At 45.0% G+C, this 17,291-nt stretch overlaps 2 protein-coding genes across 2 annotated transcripts in view; both read left to right on the forward strand.

The window, feature by feature from the left end:
• cadps2 (Ca++-dependent secretion activator 2) overlaps positions 1–8,935 on the forward strand; it is a 243,713-nt gene extending 234,778 nt beyond the window's left edge. The window contains 2 exon segments of the mRNA XM_030054425.1: positions 5,688–5,792; positions 7,344–8,935. Coding sequence (XP_029910285.1) covers positions 5,688–5,792; positions 7,344–7,514 — 276 coding nt within the window. The 3' untranslated portion in view covers positions 7,515–8,935.
• A 2,817-nt stretch (positions 8,936–11,752) lies between these two features.
• On the forward strand, positions 11,753–15,983 carry fezf1 (FEZ family zinc finger 1). The gene is made up of 4 exons (XM_030054260.1): positions 11,753–12,511; positions 13,377–13,511; positions 14,438–14,570; positions 15,739–15,983. Exons 1-4 carry the CDS (start codon positions 11,753–11,755, stop codon positions 15,981–15,983), a joined length of 1,272 nt encoding a protein of 423 aa, XP_029910120.1.
• Positions 15,984–17,291: the final 1,308 nt, after the last annotated feature.

A 17,291-nucleotide genomic window follows, 5' to 3' on the forward strand; every position in this document is an offset into this window, starting at 1 on the left:
GTGCTCTGGCAGGCTGGTGATGCCTTCAGGTGCTCTGGCAGGCTGGTGATGCCTTCAGGTGCTCTGGCAGGCTGCTGATGCCTTCAGGTGCTCTGGCAGATGGTGATGCCTTCAGGTGCTCTGTTGGCTGCTGATGCCTTCAGGTGCTCTGGCAGAAGGTGATGCCTTCAGGTGCTCTGGCAGAAGGTGATACCTTCAGGTGCTCTGGCAGATGGTGATGCCTTCAGGTGCTCTGGCAGACTAGTGATGCCTTCAGGTGCTCTGTTGGCTGGTGATGCCTTTAGGTGCTCTGGCAGGCTGGTGATGCCTTCAGGTGCTTTGGCAGATGGTGATGCTTTCAGGTGCTCTGGCAGGCTGCTGATGCCTTCAGGTGCTCTGGCAGACTGGTGATGCCTTCAGGTGCTCTGGCAGGCTGGTGATGCCTTCAGGTGCTCTGGCAGACTGGTGATGCCTTAAGGTGCTCTGGCAGGCTGCTGATGCCTTCAGGTGCTCTGGCAGGCTGGTGATGCCTTCAGGTGCTCTGGCAGCTGGTTGATGATGGATTGGACGATGATGATGATGATGATGCAGTGGCCATCACACTCAGCTGAACACTTCTGGAAGATTTTGGACTGTCCACCACCACCATCATCATCATCATCATCATCATCAAAACACCAAAATCTTTTGGAAGAATGGAGCTCCGCCCCTCCAGGAGAAACTGACGCACTGCATGCTGGGCTTTTTCCTCGCCCGTCTGCAGAGGCTCTTTTACAGCTGCAGGTTTTCTGAGGCCGTCAAAGTTTTGCTGATAATTCTGACCCATATTTCAAAGTTGTAGAGACGCAGAGCCCTTGGCGTTTCGTGCCACAGATTTCTCGATGCGTGGCGTGTGAAGCCGCTCTCTCTGGGCGTTCAGCTCTCCTGATAAAAACTGTCTTTCTGTCTTACCTGTCTTACCTGTGTCGGTCTGACAGTGACGTACCGGATGCACTCAGGCCGCCGTGCCTCCTGCTGGTTTCCAGGACAAGGTGATCTCCTGCGGCCGCCCGGCAGCTCATTCAGAGGTCAGAGGGCCTTGACCCACAGCCGGGGACAGATGACCCGCTGTTTCCCCTCCTGGTCCAACCCGGTATCACCACAAAGCCTGTAATCGACCCGCCGCTCCACCAGAGGGCAGCGCGTCAGTGTCACGTTTTGTGTCGGGGAGGTGTTGCGCTCTATCTTGGAGCACCTGAAGCTCGTGTTCGAGGCCAAACTACGGCAAAAACTAGAAGCCCTCCTTTTTCAGGACTGCTCGTCACGATATATCACCGTATAGATTTTTTTTTAGCACGACCGTAGTTGCAGCCCCGGCAGCAGCAGCCTGGAGGACTGGAGTTTTTTCCTCAATGCATTTAGTTTGGATCGGACCCTCTGTGTATAACAGTGTCTTATCATAATTATGAAGAAAAAACAGATGATCTCCGGAAGCTTCAAGTCTAAAAGTAACGTGCATGTTGGGCATGCGAACTGATTCACAGTTTTGACTGCGGCGTCTCAGGGCCGTGATGAGCACAAAAGCCGAGCTGGAATTTCTCTAAAACACCGTGAAGGTTAAGCATTTAAGCTCTATAAAAACTATTTTCTCAAGGATTTTGCTTAAAGAGGGAAAAATTTGAAATTAGCCCAAAAGATTAGTTAAGTGCTCAGGAGACATTTCACAAGAGCAGTTTTCAGCCCTTTTGGGGAGCGACACCAGTAAACACACAGTGAGTTATAATCGCCGGCCCTTCATCCTGTTGACTGTCAGACACAGAGTTTAAAAAGTGGTGGATCAGGTGGAAGGGTTGAGGTGCGTCTCTTACCTTCGCCTGAGCTTTTCTTTACCAGCTGAAGCCAAATGATTCATCGTTGGTATGAGCAAAAGGAGAATCAATCACAGAAGTCTTCATAACTTGGTGTGATAACCTGATTCATATTCATATTTTGGGTCAGGATGGCTTTTTGGAGCTCCATTTGCAGGACTGTCAGCAGCTGAGATGAGTAACCAGGCGACATTGTGTTTTTTGGAGACCAATTTTAACCTTTTGAACTCTGATTGATTCTTAAATTTACTCTTAAGTGGCTTCAGAGTGAGGGGGGAAAAAAAAACATTTTGTCCATGCAGCAGCACAGAGGCTCCTCCATGTTGAAGCTCCATCGCTCTGATCCTGAGGGAAATATTCAGAGCCAACATGTGGTTGTTTTATGGCTGCAGAATCACATCACATAGAAAAGATCTGCATGTCTTGTGCTTCATTTTAAACATTTCCCTGGAAGTCAGCAGCTCATGTTTGGGATCTGCTAGAATATAAAATAAAGTTCTGAGGGTTTGAAGAAAGCTTTTTGTGTGGCAGATTTGAACAGGTGAGGTGTCTAATCGCCTTGTTCAAAGTAGTGAAGTGTCTTTGAGAGTGTCACGCTGGACTGACGGCGTCGGCGTCTTCAGTTTTTGTGGCGTCGGCGTCCTCGGCTCCCCGCTGTGGGTTTTCTGCTCAGTCTCAGGTTGGGCTGGTATGTCTGTATCAGTGGCTTCACCTCGCGATTGAAGGTGATGGATAAGATGAGTACAAAAGTGCATCATTTCATTAACATCATTACAAACAGCCGATGGCAAGGAGGTCAGAACTCAGAGCCACGGCACCCACGAGGAACAAAACACTCCGGCGGCCCTAAATCACCATGAATGTGTTTTGGTTCTGTCAAGTGCCTGAAATAACCCCTGGGTGTGTGTTTTTTTCTCTTGTAAATTGGATAATAGTCACAGTACTTGGCAGCGCAAAACTGAATATGTTAGGGTCCTTAAATCAAATTTTATTAACACGGGTCATTACTGTGTCAGAGCAATTTTCCCCATGCATTCTTGTTTGACTGATACCCAAATAAAGCACCAGGCTCCATGTGAGCGTTTTACAAGCCGGCTGAATAACGCCGTGAATGAGGATTGCTCTTCAGGTGAGAGAGGCGTGCTGATATCTGTGCAGCTGCTGGAAAGTGTGAGGGAAGAATGTTTAACGAAACTTACAAAGGACGGCGGCAAACTCATTTTTTTCCCACATAGTGAGTTCAAAGAAGAGCCGTGAACTCTTCCTGGTGCGTGCGCCGAGGTGTTTTACAGTAATTGGTGTCTCTGAATAGGTAAATCTTTTACCCTCTTTGAATCCTGCCTTTTTAATACCACATCCTTTGACCTTGTGCTGCGGCGTCGCCAATGTGACTACAGAAGGCGTTTCAGAAGCTGTCAGAGGAAAACGGCAATCATCGGCTCGCCGCGTGACGGCTAACACGCAGGACCGATACACCGTCAGCTGGCCTTGTTCGGCGCGGAGACAAAGCGCCGCAGCCATTAACATAACAGTTTTTATGTGCTGCTGAAGTATTTTCCAGCCCTCGAGGAGAAACACGCCGAGCTTCAAGACGCTCCTCCGGGGTTTCTGACCTCTGCAGCGCAAAAAAACAAAAAGAAAGAAAGAGGGAGACTGGAGGAGCCGGCGAGGCTGAGGAACGCACCGCCGCTTTGTGGTCAAAGCCACCAGAATGGAAATGTTTTATGTATATGTGTATGACTTTGATTCCAAATGGCCATAGTTGATCCGTTTTGATCCCACAGCTGATTGTTATCCTGTTCTATCCTGTTTTTTTTTTTTGTTTGTGTTTTTTTAATCGATTTGATCAGATTTTGCCTGTTTATTCATCAGCATATCCACCAGCTTCCAGAAAGCAGGCGCTGATCTTCCTTCAACAATTAAAAAAAAAAAAAAAACAAGCAATAACTGAAGTGACACCAATAACACAGAAAGACAAAAACAAGCCCAATGTGAAGTGTCAGTAAATCTACATGAAGCTGCTGTCCAACCAAAACCTTGTAACTCCATCATCTCAACCTTTTCAGAAACTCAGCAAAACAGTTCGTCTCCTGGAGGAAGAATAAACATTTTTCAGTTTATATAATTAGTTTCGCAAACTTTTCATAACCTCGGGGCTTGAAGACCTTTCACAGATAATCAAAATACATAATTATCAAATCAAGTTCAAACATGAAAATCACCAATGCATGGTTTTCGGACAGCGACGATAGGAAACAGAAAGTACCTTCTGAAACTGTCAAACATGCAGTAACAAAAAGCAAAAAAAATGAAATCAGTCTAAAATTGTGAGGCAGAAAGACGGCGATCATCATCAAATCCATCAGATGTTGTTTTAGGTGTGTTTCCTCTGCATCGCCTCAGCAGAGAGGAAAGCTTTGATGTCACCGCGCGGCGCCGCTGTGCCTTCCAGCCGCCGTCGTGACAAATAAACTTTTCAGAACTTTATGTATTTATTTATTTATTTTGCATCAGAGATGATAACTTGCAGGCTGTTTTTCTGGTTTTGGCGAAGCGTCTCCGTTAAGTTGCTGTGATCTTAAACGTTACTTTATTATTTTCTGAGGTAAAAAAGTTCAGGCATTCAATTTATAGCCGGTGACATGACTTTATTCCTGTCATTCATCATCACTCTGTGTTTCGTCCTCCTGTTTAACCTTGTTTCTAAGATTGGTTCCATCTAATCTAATTTAAATAAAAATGTCAGCTTTCCCCAGCAGTGCTGCCTTTTTCGACTTGTTTTTTTTTTTTTTTTTTTTTTTTTTTTCCAGTCATTGTACATGATCTGGTTTGCTCAACCCTTAAACAATATATATTTTCTTCATCTGCTGTCATGCAGTCATTATGGTCATGTGACTGCTGGTCAATAAAGGTTTTTTTTTTTTTTTTTTAATTTCCTGACTGTCAGCGTGGCCGATCTTTTTCTTCTTCTCGGACGTGAGGCTTCGTTTTTTAGAGATTGTATTTTTTATTTTATTTATTTATTTATTTTATTTTATTTATTTTTTGGTGCATCTCTTGATCTTGAACTTGTTTCTCACCGAGAGGCTCAAGCATACTTTCAGCAGGAAATTCACCATCATGTTTTTTTTTTTTTTTGTTTGTTTTTTGTTTTTTTATTGGGGTGTATTCACATCTTTCTTGGGCGACATTGACCTTCATTAGTTCAGAATGCAGTTCACTCTCTTGACACTCTTTCACAATGGAAACATGTCTTAGTCAGTTTACCAGAGAGTGTGGAAACCTCGTGTTCCTGCTGATCTGCTGAAATAGTCCTCAGGGAAACGTTTTGCTTTCCACAGCCAATCATCAGCTGTGTGGTTTCTGAATGTTGAGGACTTTGTTTGCCGCACAAGCAGAACATTATAAGGCGGCTGCTTCAACCACAAACTCACATTTTGACTCTGTGTTGTTAAATCTGTAGTTTCCCTGCAGGATTTGATAAACGGTTTGTTGACGTGGAAAGTGTGGAGGAGTTGCAGTGAATGAGACAAACATTCAGAATCAGTGGAATGGTCCTTTAAGTGAAACATGTTGCCATTGAAAACCACAGAGACGTGATGGTGTTTGTTGACCTTCATGTTATTAAAAACCTGCTCAAATCTCATCGTGTGCTTGGAAAAAAAAAAAAAAAGATTTTCCTTTTTTAAGCCGCAGGTTTTGTGTGGACACAGAAACGGGAACAACAACAGCAGCTTCACGAAGAGTTCATATTAACTCTCTGACTCTCTGCTTGTTTCCACGGTGAAGTTCTGGCACACGGGGAGCAGGGCATGCTGGGTAATTATAACACTCATGGGGGATTTTGTTTTGTGTTGACAGCAATGGTACACCAGCTCCATGAAGGCCGTGTGTGTGTGGCTGACGGACAGACTGGACCTGCAGCTGCACATGTACCAGCTGAAGACGCTCATCAAGATTGTCAAGGTGAGCCAGGTGGGCGGGGCCAGGCGGGTGGGCGGGGCCAGGCGGGTGGGCGGGGCCAGGCGGGCTGGGACGGGATGGGCGCTGGTTACCCTGTGAGCCGCTATGAAAGATTTGCATGTGTGTTTGTATGTGAGTGCATGATGTGCACGTATTCAGCTGAAATTAATTTGTGTCTTAAATACAGCTGAACTCATTTTTATTTAATTTTATTTTTTTTCGCTGCGTGTTTCTACGCCGACAGAATCAGGATCTGTCACATGTCGGACATTTTTTAGGGTGAAAATGAAATCTGAAATGTGATTTGTTTTGATATAAAATCAGTCTTCAGTGTAAAATTAAACTTTAGGGTCGCCTCCTTAATGAGGCCATGAACTTGTAAATCACTCACGTCTGTGAACACGAGGAAGAAAGGAAGAGAAGAAAAGTCATGATGCAGAGTGCCAGTGGAGTTCAGAAAAACTGTACGCCTTAAAAAAAAAAAAAAAACACCTGACGCCACCTGTATCATCATCATCATCATCATCATCATTATTTACTTAATCTCCTCCTTTGTATGTGGCCTAATTTATATGTAACCAGCCTCCATCTGATGTGACTCTGTAATTATAACCAGACTAATAATATTAGAATGAAGGCTGACATTCCAAATAGGAAATAAAGTTCCCCTGGAATTCATTGCCAATGTTTTGAATGTAAAGAGCTCAAGACAGAAAATAATATTCAACAAATAAAATAAGAAGGAGAAGAAGAAGTCGGTGTTTAATAATGTTAAATAGTGAGTTTTGCTTTAATATCAGTGATTTTGTCAGTTTTCCGCTGGACGGTCAGAGTCCCATTTGGAGATGAGATGCCTCAGGTTTACATGAAAAGAATGTGTTTATATGATCAATAAAGAGTCACATGATCAGATCCCGGGCGGTTTTACCTTCCTGCCTGCCGGGAGGGAGGACGCAGGACGGGTCAGTGACCTGCGGCCGCAGCGGGACGTCCCGTTCCAAACCTGCGCCCGGCCGGTGAAATGAAATGAGTGTGTGGTGTTTGGGCCTCCCTGCTCCGGCTCCAGGAGGTTTGTGTCCACACGGTCCTGTGGTGTGTTCAGACACCCCACAACACCAAAACCAATTCTGATTTGAATTCAACAAATTGAAGCTTGATCTGGCGGCTCGAGAAAAGCCGAGAGGAGAGAAAGAAAGAAAAAAGCTCATCAGCTGTGAGCTGCTGCCCAATTCTTAGTCTTTTCTCGGTTGTCTAATAACGCACAGCGAGACGTGACTTTGACTTGAAAGCAGTGAGACGAGGAATGATAATGGCTTGTGAGGCACAAAAAAGGAAAAGAAAAACCCTCAAACACGCTGCTTCTTCCTTTCCAGTCCCACATAAAAGACCAGGCAGCGTCCTTGAGCCTCAATCTGCCGCTTTTGTCCCGGCGGCGAGCGGCAGCCTCCTCCTGCACGCCGCATTCCTAAGATGCTCTGTGTTTTCCTTCTCTTGTGCCCATCATCCCCCTCCCTCCCTCCCTCCCTCCATCACTCCTTCTCTCCTCCGCCACAGAAAACCTACCGTGACTTCCGGCTGCAGGGCGTCCTGGACGGCACGCTGAACAACAAGAGCTACGAGACCATCTACAACCGGCTGACGGTGGAGGAAGCCACGGCGGCCGTGAAGGCCGGCGACGGCCTGCAGGGCATCAGCATGAGGGACAGCGATGAGGAGGACGACTGAGCGCCGCCGCCACACCTCAGCCCCGTGTGTGTGTGTGTGTGTGTGTGTGTGTGTGAGGTCTTTTTTTTTATTATTATTTCTGAGTGCGTGTTGCAGGTCAGAGGACATGGAGGACACGTGTGCACGTGTTGTCAGAATGTACGGACAGCAAATGGAAGAAGACGGCGCTGACGAACCTCCCTGTGCAGCCACATCCTTTCATTTTTATATTTCTTAAATTTTCCTGCAAAGCCACACAAAAAAGCCACATCACGCTCTTTTGTAGCTCATTTTATTTTAAGGAACTTTTTCTCTGCAGGGCTCAAACACCTGAAAAGACAAAAAAAAAACAGTCCACACCAGCCAAATCTCCAGCGCTCAGCATCTCCGACCTGCAGACGCTGAACTCACAGCAACTCCAGTTTTAGAAAATGTTGCCAAACTGCTGCTGCAGTTTCACTCGTTATTCATGGTGGATTTAGTTGTAAATGATGCAAAAAAAAAAATGGTTTTAGTTTTCATGCTGTTTTTTATTTTTTTTTTTTTTTTCACAGCAAACACAAACTTACAGTGAAACAGGTTGCAGGGACGGTGAAATACACCTTTATTTGACAGAATGAGATGTTCAGGTGGAAACTTACTGATCTAAGGGTGTTGCAGTTTCGAAGGGCGGGGCAGCCCAGCTTGTTTTTAAAGACGAGCGGCACGCCGAGCTCAGCAGAACAGATTTTAGGAGCTGCTGGTTTGGCTGCACAGCTTCTGCTTTTGTTCACATTTGACATCAGAACATCTGAAGTGCTCCATTAATTATGAGTTATTAGTGCTCTGCATGAACCTGAGGGGTCTTTAACGTCAGGAAACTGTGTGTGTGTGTGTGTGTCTGTGTCTGTGTCTGTGTGTGTGTGTGTGTGTGTGTGTGTGTGTGTGTGTGTGTGTGTGTCCTGTTTGAAGCTGTACACTTATGCCTGGAAGCATCTTTTTTTTTTTTTTTTTTTTTTAAACAAGTTTTGGACTCACACAAAAAGTCTTAAAATGTGGGGATCAGTGTGAGTGCACATGAATGACTACATGTAGACACTTTTTTTTTTTTTTTTTTTTTTTTTTTACTGTTGTGAATAATGAATAATGTGAACCGGTATTGCCAAACGTATCGATCACCGATCAAAGAGGTTCAGGCGATCAAACTGCAGAGGAAAAACCTGAACGTGGAGCAGCACTGAGGGAGGGAGGCATCGCTTCACGTTCACTGTGTGTGTGTGTGTGTGTGTGTGTGTGTGTGTGTGTGTGTGTGTACAGTCAGAGCCGTGCACCGTAGGGCCTCACGTTGATCCTGTGCCAACTTTATCTGCCGTTTGAACTGTCCAGTCCAGTTTGTGTCAGTGGAGTTAAAAAGGCCAAAAAAAAAATGAAAAGAAAAAGAAAAAAAACAATGGACAAAAATATCTGAAGTATATTTCTATCTGTCTTCTTGTGCACCTGTTTGGCTCAGGTGTGTTCTCCGTGTCTGAATTAAAGGTGTTTTTAAAGCAGCAGCCGGCCTCCTGCTCTTCTTTGCTCTCTGTCTGTTTGACGTCCGGCCGCGGAGCCGCCACTCACTGCCTGCTTCCGCTTTCACAGATTTCTCTCCCTCATGAGTCCTAATAATTACAACAACAATAATAATAATAAAAACAACTTGCGTTTGCGCAGCATTTCTCTAACAACAGATTTTTATAAAATGATTTCCAAACATTAAAACACAAATTCAGCAATGTTAAATGACCGTGTATGTCTATGTGTGTGAGCTCAGTGACACGAAAGCACACATTAGTAACCAGTCATGACGATAAAGAAAGGTTATAAAGAGCAGCTATTACTTCATTTTATTTTAATATTGAAATAAAACTCGTTGAAAATCTCCCTGCCCCTGCTCTTTGTTTATTTATTTTATCCTATTTTGTTTTGTTATTTTATTTTAATTGATTTCCAGTCAAATATATAAATTGCTGGATGTTTTTCAAGATAAAAGGGATAGGGCTTTTATTGTAAAATATGAGGTAAGAATAAACCATGACATTTTAGCTGACTATAGTCGCATCATGTATTTAAATACAAATAATTCAGAGTTTTTGGGGGAGCCGGTCAGTAACACGCCTTCTCCTGCCTGGTCTGTCTGGACTGCAGGTTATTTGATCGAATTTCCTGTGTTGATGTGAGCCGATCACTGATTTCCCCAAACACAACTCAGCCTTTTCTTCTTCCTCACCTTCTTTTTCTCATTGTTATTCTTTTTTTTTTAATCATTATTACTGTTATTTGTGATTCGTAGATTTTTTTTTGTAAGGAACATTTATACATTAGCGATTTTAATTTTATAAATCTAATTAAAAGACCTGGAGGAATGGCAGATGCAATACAGAAATAAATCAATTTGGAAATAAATATTAAAAAAAAAAAAAAAAAAATGCTGGCGGCCATAAGTCCCTAGTTTTCATTAATAATATTACCAGGCTGGTGGTAGCTGTTGCTGTCGTGCTGTTTACTGGTAGGCTAATGTGCATTTAATAGAATAAAACCCGCGCGTTGTGCACAAACTAAAAGCACAGCCAAAAAAAAAAAGTGCTAATTAAAAAAGGGTCGGAGTTTCTTTTCTCCGCGGTGACTCATCAGCTCATCCGGACAAAAAGCGCCGCGGTTTCTGAGGCCAGATCCTCACCGCGCTGCGCGTGCGCGCCCGCGTGTGCGTGATGGGTGACGGTCAGAGATTATAAAGCACCTGACAGGTTTTCACCTGATCAGCCTCCCGCGGAACGGCAGGCACCCAAAGTACACAGACCTGGCTCATAATGTTTTATTATAATAATAATTCTTAATTACAGAAGTTTTACTATCATCAGTTTATGGAAACTATAATGTGTTTCAGTATTTTCCACTGAGCCCTGCTTTAAATGTGGCGGCATTTTTTACCATTATTATCATTATTATTAGGCCTACTACTATTAGTATTATTGTTGTTGTTCATCAAAACAGAAACTATTTCTCGGTGTTCGTTTCCTCTTTCTTAATTCATTAAAATTAAAAGACTGCAGGTTCCTAAAGTCCCACTTTTCATTTTTCAGTTTAATCTTCATTGCAGTTAAAATGATAATAGGCTACTGCTGATAACAACAATGACAATAATAATGTCGTTGTTATTCAGGGGAGAGGACGCTGAAATGCGTCTCCAGATATCCTGATATTTCAAGGGTTTGTTTTTATTTTTTACTTTGAGTCGTATTTTCTCTTTGTCGGTTAAAAACCTGAAATTAAAGTCGGGCAGCCAGGACGTGCAGGCTGACCTCAGACCGGCGTGTCAGCGTGTCTGAGGCGAGCAGGAGGCTCGTCGCTGCTCTGATGGACAAATAAATTATTTTTATATTTGAACCGGCTCGTCTGGAGTGTCTCTGTCCGTGTGCAGGCGCCCTGAAGCCGGCTCAGTTGACTGGCTGGCCTCGGTGTGGATCAGAGGGACTGATGGAAAAACTTGAGCACCGTGAGTTTGTGTCGTGTTGTCTTGAGGAGCGCGTCCAGTTTCCTGCGCCTGGTTCTGTGCGCAGCCTAACAGACACAAGCCGTTTAACTCTGCCGCTGATCTGAGGCCGCCTTTCTCTGGCGTCTAATCTTGTGCATTAAAAAAAAGGCATCTGGAACAAAGTTGGTGATCCAGCCTGAAGCCCAGGCTGGCACCGTTGACTTCAGGTCCGTTTTTATTCAAGATCCCCCTCTCCTGTTGAAGTTGAGCCGCGGCAGCTTTGTGCTCATGTTTGAGCCGTGCGTAAAGCAGCGCGGGGTTTGGCTCCGGAGCCGAGGCGCAGGAAAAAGCTGCGTCCAAATCTGATCTAAACTCTGACAGCCTGACCCCGCTGCGCGTCTGGCGTGTTGCGATTTAAAATGATGTCACACGAAGCCACAAGGGGACCTGGGATTTACCAAATACCTTCCAGTTGAACAGGAGTCCTGCTACTAAAGGACAACCTCCTCCTCCAGCGGCGACAAGTGGAGAATTGACGGAGGAGAATTGAGCAAATTATCTACTTTCCTCTCTCTTCCTGGACGGTAACGATCGGCGAGGTCTCGGCTCTCCACACGCCTTATCGAGCCGCCCTGATTGTCCACAATCAGCGCAAAGCGGGGGACAGTGAGGGGGGTTCCCCGTCAGATGATGTCCTTTCCAGCGGGCCTGTGAGGAGCAGCACCGACCCCCGGCTGTCCTGCAGGTTGTCGCCGCAGTTGTGGAGGTGATGGACGGTCCTCTCCGCCGCCCAGCGGGGATCCTCGGCTCCCCCCCGGCTTCTGGGAACCAGCCTGCGGGCTCCGACATGATCACCTCCAGCAAGCCTCTCGCTTTCTCCATCGACCGGATTATGGCCAGGACGCCTGAGCCAAAGTCGATACCGCTCCCCAGCTGGTTCCAGCCGGCTCCCGTGGGGAAACCCGACATGTGTCCGTCCTCTCTGCACTGCATGATCCCGCTGGTGCCGCTCGGGTACGAGCCGGGCCACCGGCTCAACATCACCGGGCTGGACCCCAACCACTTCGACGCGTCTGCTCACACTCCCACCGACTTTCTGGGCTTTGGCTTGAACTATAAGAGCCAGCAGGAAGATCTGAACCAGACGGCCGGCCAGTACAAACTCTTCCGGCCCCGGGTGGTCAACCAGTCGTCCTTCCCTACCATGGGGGCTGTTTGCTACCTGAACTGCGGGGAGAGCGGCTGTCCTCCCCCGGCCGGCCTGGTCAACCTGCACCCCATGGCCTCCTACCTGCTCACCGCCCGGCACAAAGCCTTCTTGGCGGAGAAGAGCAAGCCGGGCCAGACGGGGGAGCGGTACCCGTCCGGGGTGGCCTTCAAGGAGCTGTCGCAGAGCCAGATCCAGCACTACATGAAGGAGCGGGACCAGATCCTGTCCGACAAGATCTTCAAGGGCTCCGCGGCCCGGCTGAGCGGCTCCTGCCCGGGCAGCAAACCCAAAGTTTTCACCTGCGAGGTTTGTGGGAAGGTGAGGCCGAACGCGTTTCATTTCGGCGATTATTAGGCTATTAATAATATTTTACTTTTTCAGCGGAGGAGTTTTTTTCCACTAATCACTAAATTACATTGCGTATTTAATATCATTTATCAACAAAAACTCCAAACCTGCTGACAGACCAGCTCAGATATTATCAGTCAGTGTGATAAATTATTAGCTGTTGATCACCAGGTTATCGGCTCATACAATCTTTGGTCCTGATGCTGCCGACCTGTTTTGTTGTTGTTTGTTTGTTTGTTTTAGATTTTACTTAGATTTTTGTTTAAATTTTGTAATTTGCTACCAAATAAAATTAGTTTCTTGATCGTCAAGGTCCGTCGTGAGGATAAAAAACTATAAGAACAAAACGCTGCGCGCTGAGGCCCCGAGCTTTCAGGCTGATTTAATACATTCTGAGTGGAAGTGTTTAATGTCGACTTGTGTCAGTGTTTTTGCTTGTTTTTGTTTTTCTGTTTTTTCTTTTTTTCAGCTTTATGCTTTGACAAATTTAGGCTAATAATTCAAACGTATACTGTTTCAATGATAGCAATAATAATAATAGTAATAATAATATAGCCTAACAATAATAATATAATAGTAGGGTAATCATAATGAAAAAAACGATGCATACATTTTGTCACTTTGAAGGTGACAAGTCATTTTAAGAAAATAATTCAACTTTGAGCAGCTGGTTAATTCGTGTAGACACGGAAACGGGAAATATTTAAAATTGCAGTGGTTATTAATATTTATAAAAATGCTACTTCTGAATATATATACATATTTATATATATATATCTGTGAAGCTGTATTTCTGTTAGTATTTTATGTACTGAATGTGTGTTTTCTTGCTCAGGTGTTTAATGCTCACTACAACCTCACGCGCCACATGCCCGTGCACACTGGCGCGCGCCCGTTCGTGTGTAAAGTGTGCGGCAAAGGCTTCCGGCAGGCGAGCACGCTCTGCCGCCACAAGATCATCCACACTCAGGTGAGAGGAGCCACACACACACACACACACACACACACACACACACACACACACACACACAGGTACACCGTGTTATTATTATTTTTTTTTTATTGTTTTATTTGATATAAAAAGGTTCTTTCACATCCTCAGCGATTGAAATAAAAGAGCCTAAAATAATAAGAGCAGGGACCAAATGTCCATATACATTGGGGGGGACAAGTCCCCCCCAATGTTCAGGCACTCCAAAAATGTCCCCCCCAATATTGCTGGAATATATTAGCAATTCAATAGCAAATTCAATATCTGTCCCCCCCAATGTTGAAATTGTGGTTTTGGCCCTGAATAAGAGTGTCAGTGGTGTGAGGCAGCGTGTGGCCGTGTGGAAGATCCTGTTTAAAGGTTCCGCTGCGGATCCAGACTGCAGAACCGCTCTGGTTCTGTGTAGAACCTCTTGTCCCTCTGCAGAACGGGCAGGCTGTGTGCGCTGAGGAAATAATCCTGCAAATCGATATTTTTGTGTTTTATTTCATTTTTCTTTAAAAACAAAGCGGCAACAAGCGGCAGCACCAGCAGGAAAAACAGACATTTTCTTTATCGGAGCTCTAACAGGAAGTCAGACCTTTTTAATTTTAGCCTAATTTTAATGTTAATTTAATTTTGAATCATTTTGTTTTACCTCTTTTTATATTGATTAGAACTGTTGTGAGTCATAGTCAGTTTTATTCTGACACCACAGAAGGGGCGAAGGAGAGCTGAATCTGTATAATATTCCTGTAATATTTCTGTAATATCCCTGTAATATTCCCGTAATATCCCTGTAATATTCCCGTAATATTTGCTTGATGTTTTGTCTGGTCTGAGTCGCAGCTCCTTCTGTTTGCTGCGTCGCTTTCCTGAACTGATGGGAGCGGATTACAGATGATAATCTGATGGTGTTTTTGCAGGAAAAACCGCACAAGTGCAACCAGTGCGGGAAAGCCTTCAACCGGAGCTCGACCCTCAACACGCACACGCGCATCCACGCGGGATACAAGCCGTTCGTGTGCGAGTTCTGCGGGAAAGGATTTCACCAGAAAGGTGAGAGACTCCTGCTCTCCTCCGTGTTTTCATCTTCTGGGAAAACAGCCCAAAGAAAACCTGCGAAATAAAATAAAATAATGTAAAGTAAAATAAAATGCAACGACTTGGATTTCCAAGTCGTTGCATTTTTCATTTTCCCGGAATTGATTTTATTCTGAAACTACCGGCCCTGCCTGTCGCATCACCTTCACCTCCAAGAGACTTTCTCCGAGTTATTTCTGTTTTGCTGCTGAAATAGCTCATAATGATGAAAACAACAACAACAACAATAATAATAACAGACTTTAGTTATGTAACACTTTAAAAGATAAAACAAAACAAAATAAAACCACAATAAAATACCTATAATAAATAATTTGAAATTAAAGAATTGAATAGCGGGTTTCATTGAATATTAGGCCTCGCTGAGGCTTTTATATTTTTCGGAGTCTGCCGGCCGTTTTACTTGCAGCTCGGAGTTTATTGGGGAGATGAAATACAGTTTTATCATATAAATTCATCATGTGAACACCAAACTGATCGAAGTCAAAGAGGGGTTCTTTCGATCGGGAGAGAAATGTCCCTACGTTGTCATTGTTATAATTATTATTATTATTATTATTATTATTATTATTATTCTTGTTGTCCTCCGCGCTGTCGCCATGACGTTTCGATAATATTCCACAGTTTTGTGGTGGCATTTGCATCGCATTCCTCTGAGACCCGTCATGATATAACCGGACAGTAAGTCCACCTTGTAGTCAGTCATACTGAACTTATGAATATTGGACCTGTTAAGGGATAAAAGCAGTGAATTTAATGCGATCCAGTTATACTTGGTGGCTTTTCTGTCCTGTGTTATCACGGTAATATATCTATGGATTTGTGGTTTAATGTTTTCTTAATAAATTTTGCTGCAGGGCACAGACGCTGTTTGTCCTCAGGGTGTTCGTCTTTCCATTTTTATGACATTTTTATTTATATAATCCTGGTTTGTTGTGACCTTATTTTGGCTGGCAGTATTTTTCCTCCTGCAGCGTCCGTGCAGGTTGTGGTTTTGCTGTGTTTTCTCCTCCCGTCTCCTGAACAGACTGGAGGCAGTTCAAACCTTCAGCTGCTGCTAAAATTGATGCCACGACTTCATGACTCTCCGTTGTTTCTCCCTGTTTTTCTGATCTTCGTCCAGGAAACTACAAGAACCACAAGCTGACCCACAGCGGCGAGAAGCAGTTCAAGTGCTCGATCTGCAGCAAAGCGTTCCACCAGGTGTACAACTTGACCTTCCACATGCACACACACAACGACAAGAAGCCCTTCACCTGCCCGACCTGCGGCAAGGGCTTCTGCAGGAACTTTGACCTGAAGAAACACATCAGGAAGCTGCACGACCCGTCCGGCCCTCAGTCGCCGCTCAGGCCTGACGCCAACTAAGCCTGAACCCCGAACTGAAACCCTCAACCCCAAAGCCTGAACCCTGAACCTCACCTTACACTCTGCACCCTGACCCAAAAAAAGCCATCAGGTTAGTTCATGAGCCCTCCAGACCTGCAGGCGCCGCTCAGGCCTGGCACCAACTAACTTTGAATCTTAAGCCCAGATTTCAACCCCACACACTGACCTGAACCCGAACCGATACCCTCAACTCTGACCCTGAACTCTGAGCCCTGAACATGATCTTACACTCTATACTGTACTTGGACCCTCAAAAAAAAGCCATAAAGGTAGATCATGATCCCTCCAGGTCTGCAGTTTCCGCTCAGATCTGACACCAACTCACCTCGACCCGAACCCTAAAACCAGACCCGGCCCTTTACCCTTTGCCCTTAACCAAACCCTGACCCTGTACCTCTAAACAGTGTCCAATCCAGTCCAGTGTACCAAATAAAAACCTGCATATCCTCTGCTTTCCTCTGTGGCACGAGAGGGCACTGTCCTGCGCCCCAACTTGAACCCTAAATCTGGACTGAAACTGTACCCTGCCCCCGAAAAAAAACAAACAAACAAAAAAACGCCATCATGATATTATATTTCCTGTCAGGGTCCTCAGATGCCCATCAAACCTGACACTGATCAACACTGAGTCAAACCCCAAATTCAAAACCTGACCTGAACCTTGAACAGTGACCCTGCACCCTGTACCCTGAACCTTCGGGCTCTCAGACGCACCTACGACTTTCCTGACCTTGAAGAAAAACATCAGGAAGTTCTACGAACTCTCGGGCCTCTGTCGCCCCTCAGACCCGACACTGTCCAACCCCGACCCGAACCCTGAACCCTGCCTCTGAAAAAAAAAAAAGCCATGAGGAACATCATGACCACCTCAACCTCCAGTCGGCCCCTTCAGCCTGATCCCAACTGACTGTGACCCCTGACCCCGAGCCTGAAACTCCTCCCCCTGACCCTGGGCGAGGAAACTTGGCCCCTGAAACCAACCCAGCGCTTCTCCCTCTCAGCCCACGTGGGACTGCTGAACTTCACTCTGAGGACGAAGCTGAACTTTTTCCAGTCGCCTCTCCTCCTTAATATTGGTTCATCAAGTTATTATGGTGGCTAATTATGATATCAATTGTCACCACTTATTATAAGTTTAGTTATTTTCTGATTATTTCGATCTCAGGATGTGAGATTGAGGAACTCCCAGACCAGAGATGTAGTGGAGGGTAAACCTGCATGAACTCAGTTTGCCCACTTCATAGCGGTTAACCACAGGTTTTACACCAATATGAATATTTATGGAAT

This window comes from Myripristis murdjan, chromosome 6 (genome assembly GCF_902150065.1).
Source record: "Myripristis murdjan chromosome 6, fMyrMur1.1, whole genome shotgun sequence".
Taxonomy (NCBI): Eukaryota; Metazoa; Chordata; class Actinopteri; order Holocentriformes; family Holocentridae; genus Myripristis; species Myripristis murdjan.